General features: G+C 48.5%; 1 protein-coding gene across 4 annotated transcripts in view; it reads left to right on the top strand.

Annotated features, from left to right (window-relative positions):
• Positions 1-292: 292 nt before the first annotated feature.
• Positions 293-12,508, top strand: part of GSR (glutathione-disulfide reductase) — a 58,347-nt gene continuing 46,131 nt past the window's right edge. For all 4 annotated transcript variants that reach the window (XM_025394851.1, XM_025394849.1, XM_025394850.1 and 1 more), the window contains exon 1: positions 293-762. In XM_025394851.1, coding sequence (XP_025250636.1) covers positions 457-762 — 306 coding nt within the window. In that variant the 5' untranslated portion in view covers positions 293-456. The remainder of the gene's footprint in view (positions 763-12,508) is intronic.

Here is a 12,508-nt window from a genome sequence, read left to right as displayed (position 1 = left end):
AAGAAAAAACAACAATCAAAAGTGGTCTCTGGAACAAACCTGGAGAAACAACCCCCCGAATGGAGGCAAATTTTTCTTCCTGGAGAAGCCAGTGCCACTGGCAACTCCCCAGGGGGCCAGCTCGGGAAAAGCCAGCTGAAACGAGAGGACGAGAGGACGAGAGGACGTTCACTGTCCCCCGCCTCGCTCCACCGGACTTCAGAAAGCTACACGCTGCAGGCGCCGCTCAGGATCCAGGTGCCGGGGTGAGGACGGAGGCGGAGAAACCCCTCAGGCTCCGCCACCGGGGCGGGGAATAGGGAGGCGGCCCCGACTCTGGGCACCCCCCCGGGTCTCGCCTAGCGGCGGGCGCGTGCTTAGTCACCGTGAGGCTGCGCTTGCCGGAGGCCCGCGCCCCCCTTCCCCGGGGACCGCCCCCGGGCCGCCCGCCCCCCTCGGCGCGCCACTTCCGCGTGCATGGCCCTGCTCACCCGAGCCCTGAGCGCCAGCGCGGGGCCGAGCTGGCGGCGGGCGGCGCGCGCGTCCCCAGGCTTCCAGCTGCCTCTACTTGAGCCCGCGGCCGTCACACGCGCCCTCTCCCGTGCCATGGCCTGCAGGCAGGAGCCGCAGCCGCAGGGCCCGCCGCCCGCCGCTGGTGCCGTGGCCTCCTATGACTACCTGGTGATCGGGGGCGGCTCGGGCGGGCTGGCCAGCGCGCGCAGGGCAGCCGAGTTGGGCGCCAGGGCCGCCGTGGTGGAGAGCCACAAGCTGGGTGGCACTTGCGTGAGTACCGCCGTTTGTTCGGTCAGGGGGCGCCGCCTTGTCTCGGCCTTTCGGGGGACAGCCTGTGCTCGTTCGTATGGCGATTCCGTCTCCCCGAGCTGCGCTTTCCTCTTTTCCACCCCCGCAACTCCCCATTCCGAAGCCGGGACCCCAGAAGGTGGAGAAGAGAGAAGCGTCCAGGGGCTTCTCTGCGGCCCCCAAAGCCGAGCCAGCCTCTGCTTCCGCAGGGATGCGATATTGACCATGGCCGGGGCGGGTTAGATTAACCTTCCTCCATCCTCGCTTGTCCAAGTGGGAGAGGATTGGATTCTATGCTTGACCGCGTCAAACACAAAACTGCATCTGGGAACATTGCTGGTGGCCTGTGTGTAGGGACGAGGGTGACGGTGTCGTTGATGGTGGAGGGTACCCTTGAAGAATATAGATCCTGGTTCTCCCGCTTCAAGGGCAGAATGATTTATAGCGGTTGTTGTCAACCTTGGCTGCACATTCGAATCACCTGAGGGTGCCTGGATTCCCAGCTTAATTGGTCTGAGGTGCAGCCTGGGCTTTGGGATTTTCAGGTGATCTGAATTGCAGCCAAGGCGACCTTGATTAGGTGAGTTCTCAGAGCTTTTGTTTTATCTTGGTTTCATGTGGATTGCAAAACTAAAAACAGACGGATGTAAATCCTGAGATTTACAAAATTCATAATTTTTGAAAATAAGGGTTTTGTTTGTGTGTGTGTGTTTTTTGAGACAGGGTCTTGCCCTGTCACCTAGGCTAGAGTGCAGTGGCCATCATAGCTCACTGCACCCTCGAACTCTCAGACTCAAGAGATCCTCCCGCCTCGGGCCCCTGAGTAGCTGGAACTACAAGGGGCGAACCACCAGACCCAGTTAATTATTATTTTTTGTAGAGATGGGGGTCTCGCTATGTTGCCCCTGCTGATTTCAAACTCTTGGACTCAAGCTGTCTTCCCGCCTCAGCCTCCCGAAGTGCTAGGATTACAAGCCTGAGCCACTGCACTCATCCTAAAAATAAATGTTGTTTCCAAGTTATTGGTGTGCCCACCCTTTTCTATCACAAGATTTGGGTGTTGACGATTAAAATGCTGTATCCAAGAGGAACCTGGGATTCGGGATAGGTTCTCTAAATTCCTTTGGAGATTAATATTTAAATTATGTCAAAATGGGAACTTAAGGACAGGGATGGGCTTCTATGTTTGTGTATCTCTTATCACCTTAAAATCCCTTGCTCAATAAGCACTTGTGCAATGAATGAAACTAGAAATTGACAGTTATGAAAAGGCTGACTTCATTGTTAAGTGCCCTTTTTAAAAAATGAACATGGAGATGAAGAGGAAGGAAAAATCCCTATTAATTATCAACTTGCACTTTGACACCATAGTCCAGACTGAAGGTTAGAAGTCTGTCTCTCCAGAAGGCAGATTGTAGGGTCCCACTGAGTGCCCCCTCCCACACCTCGTGAGAGTACTTGATCACTGCTCACTTCGGTTCTGCTTGCCACATTTTTCTCTTCCTCTTTCTCTGCTCATGTTATAATCTGCTTCAGAGGTTCACCCACTTTACCTTCCTGTTATGATTTTTTTTTTTTTTTTTTTTTTTTTTTGAGAGGGAGTCATTCTGTCACCCAGGCTGGAGTACAATGGTGCAATCTGGGCTCGCTGCAACCTCCACCTCCTGGGTTCAAGCAATTCTCCTGTCTCAGCCTCTCGAGTAGCTGGGAATATAGGTGCACGCCACCATGCCCGGCTAGTTTTTGTACTTTTAATAGAGATGGGGTTTCGCCGTGTTGGCCAGGCTGGTCTCAAACTCCTGACCTCGGCTAATCCACCCACGTTGGCCTTTCAAAGTGCTTGGATTACAAGTATGAGCCACCACATCTAGCTAATTTTTAATTTTTAATTTTTATTTATTTATTTTATTTTATTTTTTTGGATGGAGTCTTGCTCTGTCACCCAGGCTGGAGTGCAGTGGTATAATCTCTGCTCACTGCAAACTCCGCCTCCCAGGTTCAAGCAATTCTCCTGCTTCAGCCTCCCAAGTAGCTGAGATTACAAGTGCCCACCACCACACCCAGCTAATTTTTGTATTTTTAGTAGAGACGGGTTTCACCATGTTGGCCAGGCTGGTCTTGAACTCGTGACCTCGTGATCCACTCACCTTGGCCTCCTGAAGTGCTGGGATTACAGGCGTGAGCCACTGTACCTGGCCTATTTTCGTTATTTTTATTTTTTTAGAAACAGGGTTTTGCCTTGTTGCCTAAGCTGGTCTCTTACTCCTGGGCTTAAGCAGTTGGCCTGCCTTGGCCTCCCCAAATGCTGGGATTACAGGCATCAGCCACCACTCCTGTCCCATTTTATTGTATTTTAAGTGCTTGGATTGGGGGCGGGTAGGGAGAAAACGGTAGATATAAACGTTTGTGAGATATGTCCCTTCCCTTAAGGAATTTTGTGGTTGTGAAAGAAAAAAATCTTGGAACCCCAAACTATGCCATAGGGAAAGTTTGGTTTGGGAACTGAATCACGCAAAAACTGCTTTTCCTTTTGTTCCCAAACAGACAGCTGTAATTTCACAATCCCATGTCATAGCCTCATTTCTTCTACTCCCTGTTTTCACTTTATCTTATGTAAAATGTAGATTTGCTGAGGCTCATAAGAACCTCACAAGAATGTAGCCATCTAGGTTGGGCGTGATGGCTCACTCCCATAATCCCAGCACTTTGGGAGGCCCAGGTGGGCAGATCACCTGAGGTCAAGAGTTCGAGACCAGCCTGGCCAACATGGTGAAACTCCGTCTCTACTAAAAATACGAAAATTAGCTGGGCGTGGTGCGGGCACCTGTAATCCCGGCTACTTGGGAGCCTGAGGCAGGAGGATTGCTTGAACCTGGGAGGCGGAGGTTGCAGTGAGCCGAGATCATGCCACTGCACCCCAGCCTGGGCAATGGAGTGACACTTCGTCTAAAAAAAAAAAAAAAAAAAAGTAATAATTTGCCTTACTGACTATGCTCCTCTCTTTTCTTTTTCCTCCTCCTTGTTCATTCCCCTTTAAATGCTAACATTCCCAAAACCTCGTTTGGAAAAAGCATAGGTCATAGATACTCCTGCGATCTGTATTTTTTCCCACGTGCATCTTCAGCCTTGGCTAAATAAATCTCTGTAGATTGAGACCTGCCTCAATCACATTTTGGTTTGCAGTGGGGAAGACAAAATACAGACAGTCAACCCCGAAGGGGGGTGGTTTGTGTTAATTGCTGCAAGTAATAAGAAATTACGGTAGTCCAGAGAACAGTTGAAGTGATCACTTATGTGTGGGCACCATGGGAAGATTTCATGAAGGAGATGGTATCTTTCGGGACCTCGAAAGATGGGGTCGGGCGTAGTGGCTCACGCCTGTGATCCCAGCACTTTGGGAGGCCGAGGTGGGCGAATCACTTGAGGCTAGGAGTTCGAGACCATTCTGGCCAACATAGTGAAATACTAAACTCTACTAAAAATACAAAAACTAGCTGGGTGTGGTGGCACACGCTACTTGGGAGGCTGAGACACGAGAATCACTGGAGCCCAGAAGGCAGAGGTTGCCGTGAGCAAAGATCATGCCTCTGCACTCCAGTGTGGGCAACAGAGTGAGATTCTGTCTCAAAAAAAAAAAAAAAAGGTGGTGGGTTGGGTAGTATTCTTTGACATTCGGAACCTCAAAAATGGGTCCCAGGCCTAGGCATGGAAACGGGATATGTTGTGTAATCAAATTTGGAGCAAAGGCTGTCTCTTTAATAGAAATAAGAGATGAGAAGCTGATGGGTAGGTTGTGGTTTGAAAAATGTGGAGTTTCTGGACACACAGTGAACTGGGGGTGGGGGCGGGTTTGAGCAAACCAGTGACTCAGTGAAAGTAGTTTTGTAGTAAGCCATAGGATTGAGATCTCACCCTTGGCGATGCCCAATAGAAGTTTGTCTTCCTTTTTCTTTTTCTTTTAATTTATAGAGATAGAGTCTCACTACATTGCCCAGGCTGGTATTGAACTCCTGGACTCAAGCAGTCCTCCTGCTTTGGTCTCTGAAAGTGTTAGGATTACAGGTGTGAGCCACTGTGCACGACAGAAGTTTAAGATTGGTTCTCCTATGAGTTCTTTCCTAAATAAAATCCATTAATTTCTAAAGCTTGGGGAAATTTTAAAGTTGTGGTGAATGAACTCACACGGAAGGTTCAAATTAGAATGTGTGTCTAGCAGGGGTCATTTACAGGTAGTGAAATTGGTTGGTTTTTCATTGTTTTATCAGTGTTCCTTCATTTAATTGTTCAACTGTTAAAGTTTATGGGAGGCCATTGTTTTGGACCAGCCTCCTGTACTAGGTCCCAGCAGACCTGGGTGTGTGTGTGTGGGGGGGGGGGGGGGGTGTGTGTGTGTGTTGCTCTGTCACCCAGACTGGAGTGCAGCGGGGTGATCTCGGCTCACTGCAACTTCCATCTCCTGGGTTCAAGGAATTCATGTGCCTCAGCCTCGTGAGTAGCTGGGACTACAGGCGCACGCCACCATGCCTGGCTAATTTTTTGTATTTTTAGTAGAGATGAGGTTTCACCACGTTGGCCAGGCTGGTCCCGAACTCCTGACCTAAAGTGATCCACCTGCCTCGGCCTCCCAAAGTGCCGGGATTACAAGTATGAGCCACTGCGTCTGGCGTGTTGTTTCATTTTTACGAGACAGGGTCTCCCTCTGTTTCCCAGGCTGGAGTGCAGTGGTGTGATATGAGCTCACTGTAGCCTCAAACTCGTGGGCTCAGGCGATCCTCCCACCTCAGCCTCCTGACTAGCTGGTTCTGCAGGTAGATGCCACTGAGCCTTCCTTGAATTCAGTATTTGAAATCTCCAAAAGGTTAAATAAATTGCTTCTCTCATGATCACGTGTAGACTGGAGAGAAATGCAAAGATCGCCCAAAGCCAAGGTGAATTAGAGCCTTCTGGGAGCTTTGCCTCTGTGGTTCGCTTCTCTGCCTACACAGGTGTTGGGAATGTCAGCTTAAGGAAAAGTTCTTTCTGAATTGCCGCTCCCTTTGCCCCAGGGCCTGGGGAGCTTGTGGTCCCGGGTTCCTGCTGAGTGTACTGATTCTGTGATAAGAATAACCAGGTTCCTGTGGTTTTGGCGAGTAGTTCTCACCAGTGAGAGTTGGGTAGTGAGGGTTGATCATGTGACAAAAGTTCATGATCGCCCAGTCACAGTGAACTGTGCTGCACAGCCCCAGTTGGAGAGGCCTGCGGGGGAGAGAAGTAGGGGCTTTGAAAGATCCGTGAACAACAGGCTGCTCAGTGAATCATTGTTCATCTAGGCTGAAAACAATTACCCAGCAACATGTAAATCATAACCTCACTTGGAAGTGATACTGTGTACTTTGATATTATGTCTATACCCTGAGAAAGCTGAACACTGGACATGCTTTTTTTTTTTTTTTTTTTTTTTGAGACAGGGTCTCACTGTGTCACCCAGGCTGGAGTGCAGGGGCATGATCATAGCTCACTGCAACCTTGAACTCCCAAGCTCAAGTGATCCTCCCGCCTCAGCCTCCATAGTAGTCAGGACCACAGGCACATGGCCACCACCATGCCCCGGCTGATTTTTTAAATTTTCAGTAGCAATAAGGTTTTGCTTCGCTGCCCATGCTGGTCTCAAACTCCTGAGCTCAAGCAGTCCTCCCACTTCACCCTCTCAAAGTGCTGGGATTATAGGCATGAGCTGCCGTGCCCAGCCTGAACATGCATTATTAAATGTTTTAATTTAAACATACATTATTAAATATTAAATTACTAAAAGGAGGTCAGTTTAAAGGAACTCTGTCATCAGTTCCTACAATATTGACAGATAGCTTTCTGAAATAGAAGGGTACCCTAATGTGTCTCCTGGGTTTAGAATTTCATAGAATGGGGCCCACTCATATTCATAAGTGACAAATAAAGGAGTGGCCATAAAGGGTGGGGCTAAAGCAAGCAAATGCTATTGTTGAAATTTGGCTTTTAACTTACCTTGTTGACTGCTTAGTTTTTTTGTACTAGTCTTTGTATACTGTTGCTTTGCCATCTGCCTCAAAACCCACTAAATCTGCAGGGCTAGGAAAAGAAAGACTGCCTCTGAATCCTTCGGGGTGTCTGTTTGTTTGTAAAACATACTTTGAAAAGTAACCACAGAGAATGCTTTTTTTTTGAGACAGAGTCAGGCTGTTGCCTAGGCTGGAGCGCAGTGGTGCCATCTCGGCTCATTGCAACCTCTGACTCCCAGGTTCAAGCGATTCTCCTGCCCAGCCTCCTGAGTAGCTGGGACTACAGGGGCGCATCACCACGCCCAGCTAATTCTTTTTTTTTTTTTTTTAGTAGAGATGAGGTTTCACCATGTTGGCCAGGCCTGTCTCGAACTCCGGACCTCAACTGATCCACTCGCCTTGGCCTCCCAAAGTGCTGGGATTATAGACATGAGCCACCGTGTCTGGCCGAGAATCCAAGAACTTTTTTTATAGAGCGAAACTAAAGGAATGATATGGAAATACTGATACCTTTTGGCTTTTTTTTTTTTTTTGACACAAAGTCTCACTCTGTCACCCTGGCTGGAGTGCAGTGGCGCGATCTCGGCTCACTGCAACCTCTACCTCCCAAGTTCAAGTGGTTCTCCTGCCTCAGCCTCCTGAGTAGCTGGGATTACAGGTGCATGCCACCACACCTGACTAATTTTTGTATTTTTAGTAGAGACAGGGTTTTGCCATGTTGGCCAAGCTGGTCTCAAACTCCTGACTTTGAGTGATCTGCCTGCCTCGGCCTCCCAAAGTGCTGGGGTTACAGGCCTGAGCCACCATGCCCAGCCCACTTTGGCATTTGTAAGTGGATTCCAATCAGTGACAAATAATTACCTTCTATTCACTAGGTGTTGCAACATTAAATATTACTGCAGTTACTTTTGCACTAGCCTAATAGGATGTAGAGGTCCCAGGTCCTTTTCTTTTGAGGGGAACGGGAGATGGTGGGCATCAGGTAATGGTGGGGACTGACATCCCAGAAGAGTTGTCTCACAAAACTATTTATTGTTCTCCCTGAATGCCCCAGAGTAACAATTCTTTTTATTTAAAATTTGTTTGTTTGTTTGTTTTTTGAGACAGGGTCTCACTCTGTCGCCCAGGCTGGAGTGCAGTGGCACAATCATGGCTCACTGCAGCCTCAATATCCTGGGCTCAGGTGATCCTCCTGCCTCAGCTTCCCAACTGGCTGAGACTACGGGCTATTTTTTATGGTGACTAGGTCTCGCTGTGTTGTCCAGGCTCCTCTCAAACTCCTGGGCTCAAAGGATCCTCCAGTCTTGACTCGCCAAAGTGCTAGGATTACAGGTGTGAGCCACCGCACCCACTCACACTTTTAAAAAATCTGGTGATTTCCTGAGACTGAAAGGTTCAGGTTAATCTAATGTTTTACTTAGTTAAGAATTGAACAAAAACAGCCTTTGTTAATATCTCTTGCAAATGTATCCGTTGATTTTCTTGCTTTAGATTCTGCTTTACACAGAGTGCTTTTCTTTTTTCTTTCTTTCTCAAGCTTGATGCCCCTCTGAAGGAACCTTCATCTGAAATGAAAAAAAGACTTTGAAGGTGGAGACATGGATGTTGAATAGCGACTATGTGCCAGGGGCAGGGCCGTATCCAGACAGCATTCTATTTAGTCATGGTTGGTGTAAAGCTGATGAAATGCAACAGAGACAGGGATCTTTATCTGTTTAAGTCATCAGTATAGTTGAAGCCCCTAGAACAGTGTTTTGCACATAGCAAGTACTCAATATATAGTTGCTGAAAGAATTGAGTTGATGAATCAATAGTGTTTTGCTTTGGAAATTATGACTCGTCTATTTTCTAAGTAGTTCTCTCATTCTGGTCTTGAATTCGATTTCAGGTAGCAAAGAAGGAAGACAGAGGGAGGAAACTAGGCACTTCTGTGGTGGGGGGTTGAGGGGAACCAGAGGAAGGAAGTTAACAATTTTGTTTTTTGAGACAGGGTCTTGCTCTGTCACCCAGGCTGGAGTGCAGTGGTGCAATATAGCTCACAGCAGCCTCAAACTTCTGTGCTCAAACGATCCTCCCACCTCAGCCTGCCGTGTAGCTGGGACTACAGGCGTGCAACACCACACCCGACTAATTTTTAAATTTTTTATTTGTGGAGACAAGGCCCTACTGTGTTTCTCAACCTGGTCTCTAACTCCTGGGCTCAAGCAGCCCTCCCGCCTCACCTCCCAAAGTTTTGGGATTACAGCTTGAGCCACCACACCCAGCCAGAAGTTACTATTGGACACAGATGATGTTCTTGGCAGGTGCAATTGCAAATTAACCAAGTTCTTGTTTTACTACCAACATGGGCAATGTGAAGTTTCTACCTGGCTAGGCAGGATTGAAGGTAATGAGGCAGGCCCTAGGAAAAATGGTGAAGCTTCTGAATTTTGCCACCTGTTATCACCAGACTCTATACCTGCTCAGTCCCTCCTTGGAGGGGGGCCCTGTCCTCACTGTAAGCTAATGCCAGCAGGCTCACTGATTGGGATTCTGAACACTAGATTGGTTGGAAGAGGAAGCTCTCAGGAATGGATCATCGGTTTGGAAAGGGAGGCCGAGTTACAGGAGTCTCCTTGATGATATGTTTACTGAACGGCCTGTGAAATTTGTTTCTTAGCTGAGTGCGGTGGCTCACACCTGTTATCCCAGCACTTGGTAGGCCAAGGTGGGTGGATCACTTGAGGCCAGGAGTTTGAGACCAGCCTGGTCAACATGGCGAAACCCCATCTCTCCTAAAAATTCAAATATTGGCCAGGCATGGTGGCTCATGGCTGTAATCCCAGCACTTTGGGAGGCCGAGGTGGGCAGATCATGAGGTCAGGAGATCGAGATGATCCTGGCTAACACGGTGAAACTCTGTCTCTACTAAAAATAAAAAAACAAAAAATAAAAAATTTATCTGGGCATGGTGGCACACGCCTGTAGTCTCAGCTACTCGGGAAGCTGAAGCAGGAGAATCGCCTGAACCCAGGAGGTAGAGGTTGCAGTGAGCCAAGATAGCACCACTGCACTTCAGCCTGATGACAGAGTGAGACCCCGTCTCAAAAAAAAAAAAAAAAAAAAAAAAAAAATATATTAGCTGGGTGTGGTGGCAGGCACCTGTAATCCCAGGTACGTGGGAGGCTCAGGCTTGAGAATTGGTTGAACTCAGGAGGCAGAGGTTGCGATGAGCCGAGATCGTGCCACTGCACTCCAGCCTGGGCAACAAGAGTGAGACTCCATCTGAAAACAAAGCAAAACAAAACAAAACAAAACAAAAAAACAAACCTTAACAGGGCATAGTGGTGTGTGCCTGTAATCTCAGCTACTCGGGAGGCTGAGAATCACTGGAACCCGGGAGGCAGAAGTTGCAGTGAGCTGAGATTGTGCCACTGCACGCTCCAGTCTGGGCGACAGAGCGAGATTCTGTCTGAAGGAAAAAAAAAAAAAAAAAAGGACACTTGTTTCTTCTCCCTCATTAATGCCCACCTGGAGAACTAGGGAATCTGCCAGTGTTGTATGCTTAGGGTCTCAGCAATGTGCAACTCTGGGCAACCAGAGCCCTGAGAACTTACCTGGATAATGCTCCAGTCTGGGAGGCAAACTTCCTTTGTGATCAGCTGATGTGTTTTAGGTAGGAAGGCACCTGGGGAATTTATCTCCTCCTTTCCGTGTGCTTTGTGTGCGTGTGAGGAGCCAGCAGACGCAGAAATAATTCAGAGGTGTCAGAGTCATCATCACATCTATCATAGACTAGAAATAGATGCTTTATATACCTTACCTCTGACCTGCTCAAAAATCTCCATAATGGAAGCATTATTTCCTTCACTGAGCTAGGAGAAATTTGGAAACTCACCCACCTCTAGCCACTAAATGGGAGAGCTGAGAGTCAAATTCCTATCTGTCTGACTTGAGGCCTGTGCTCCCTCTGACAACCTGATGCACAGGTCAGCTGGAGCAGCTGTCCCTAACCTTTTTGGCACCAGGAACCAGTTTTGTGGAAGACAATTTTTCCACGGGCCAGGGGTAGGGGGATGGTTTCAGGATGATTGAGGAATGAAGTGAATCACATTTATTTATTTATTTATATTTTTTGAGACGGAGTTTCACTCTTGTTGCCCAGGCTGGAGTGCAATGGCATGATCTCGGCTCACTGCAGCCTCTGCCTCCTGGGTTCAAGCGATTCTCCTGCCTCAGCCTTCCAAGTAGCTGGGATTACAGGCACCCACCACCACACGTGGTTAATTTTTGTATTTTTAGTAGAGATGGGATTTCACCATGTTGGCCAGGCTGGTCTTGAACTCCTGACCTCAGGTAATCTGCCCGCCTCCGCCTCCCAAAGTGCTGGGATTACAGGCTTGAGGCACCACGCCCAGCCTGCATCACATTTATTGTGCACTTTATTTCTATTATTATTACGTTGTAATATATAATGAAATGATTATACAACTCACCATAATGTACACTCAGAGGGAGCCCTGAGCTTGTTTTCCTGCAACTAGTTGGTCCCATCTGGGGATGATGGGAGACAGTGACAGATCATCAAACATTAGATTCTCATAAGCAGTGTGCAACCTGCATCCCTTGCACGCGCGGTTCACAATAGGGTTCATGCTCCTATGAGAATCTAATGCCGCCACTGATCTGAAAGGAGGTGGGTGGCGCTCAGGCAGTAATGCCAGCGATGAGGAGCAGCTATAAATACAGATGAAGCTTCGCTCACTTGCCCGCCACTCATCTCCTGCTGTGCAACCTGGTTCCTAATAGGCACCTAGGGGACAGGGACCCCTGAGCTAGAGAAAGGGGAAAGAAGGCCGAGTGCAGTGGCACATGCTTGTAATTCCAACCTTTGGGAGGCTAAGGTAAGAGGATTGCTTGAGCCCAGGATTTTGAGACCAGCCTGAGCAACATAGTAAGATCCTGTCCCTAATTTGTGTGTGTGTTTGGTTTTTTCCTTTTTTGGGGGGGGTGGAGTTTCGCTCTTGTTGCCCAGGCTGGAGTGCAATGGCGTGATCTCCGCTCACGGCAACCTCCACCTCCCCGGTTCAAGCGATTCTTCTGCCTCAGCCTCCCAAGTAGTTGGGATTACAGGCATGTGCTACCACGCCCAGCTAATTTTGTATTTTTAGTAGAAACAGGGTTTCTCCATGTTGGTCAGGCTGGTCTTGAACTCCCGATCTCAGGTGATCTGCCCACTTCGGCCTGCCAAAGTGCTGGGATTATAGGTGTAAGCCACCATGCCCAGCCTCCCTCTCTAATTTGTAAAAAATTGAAAAAAAAAAATGGGGGAAAGAGAAGGGAGCAGCAGAGGGGGTGGGTAAACGAGACTATGCCAGCTTTTCACCCCTGGCCTCCCCAGCTCTCAGTGGAACTAAGTGTGTGTATCTATGTTTTGAGATAGGGTCTCACTGTGTTGCCCAAGCTGGAGTGTAGTGGTGCTATCTCAGCTCACGGTAGCCTTGACCCACAAGCTCAAGTGATCCTCCTGCCTCAGCCTCCCCAGTAGCTGGGACTACAGGCTCACACATCACATCTGGCTAATTTTTGTATTTTTTCTAGAGATGGTGTTTCACCACGTTGCCCAGGCTCATCTTGAACTCCTGGCCTCAAGCGATCCACCTGCCTTGGCCTCGCAAAGTGCCGGAATTATAGGCATGAGCCACCACTCCCAGCCTAAATGTGCTTTTCATTCC

The sequence above is a fragment of the Theropithecus gelada genome, chromosome 8, assembly GCF_003255815.1.
Source record: "Theropithecus gelada isolate Dixy chromosome 8, Tgel_1.0, whole genome shotgun sequence".
NCBI classification, from domain to species: Eukaryota; Metazoa; Chordata; class Mammalia; order Primates; family Cercopithecidae; genus Theropithecus; species Theropithecus gelada.
Note: the sequence above shows the minus strand (reverse complement) of the source record. Positions and strands in the feature narration are given on the sequence as shown.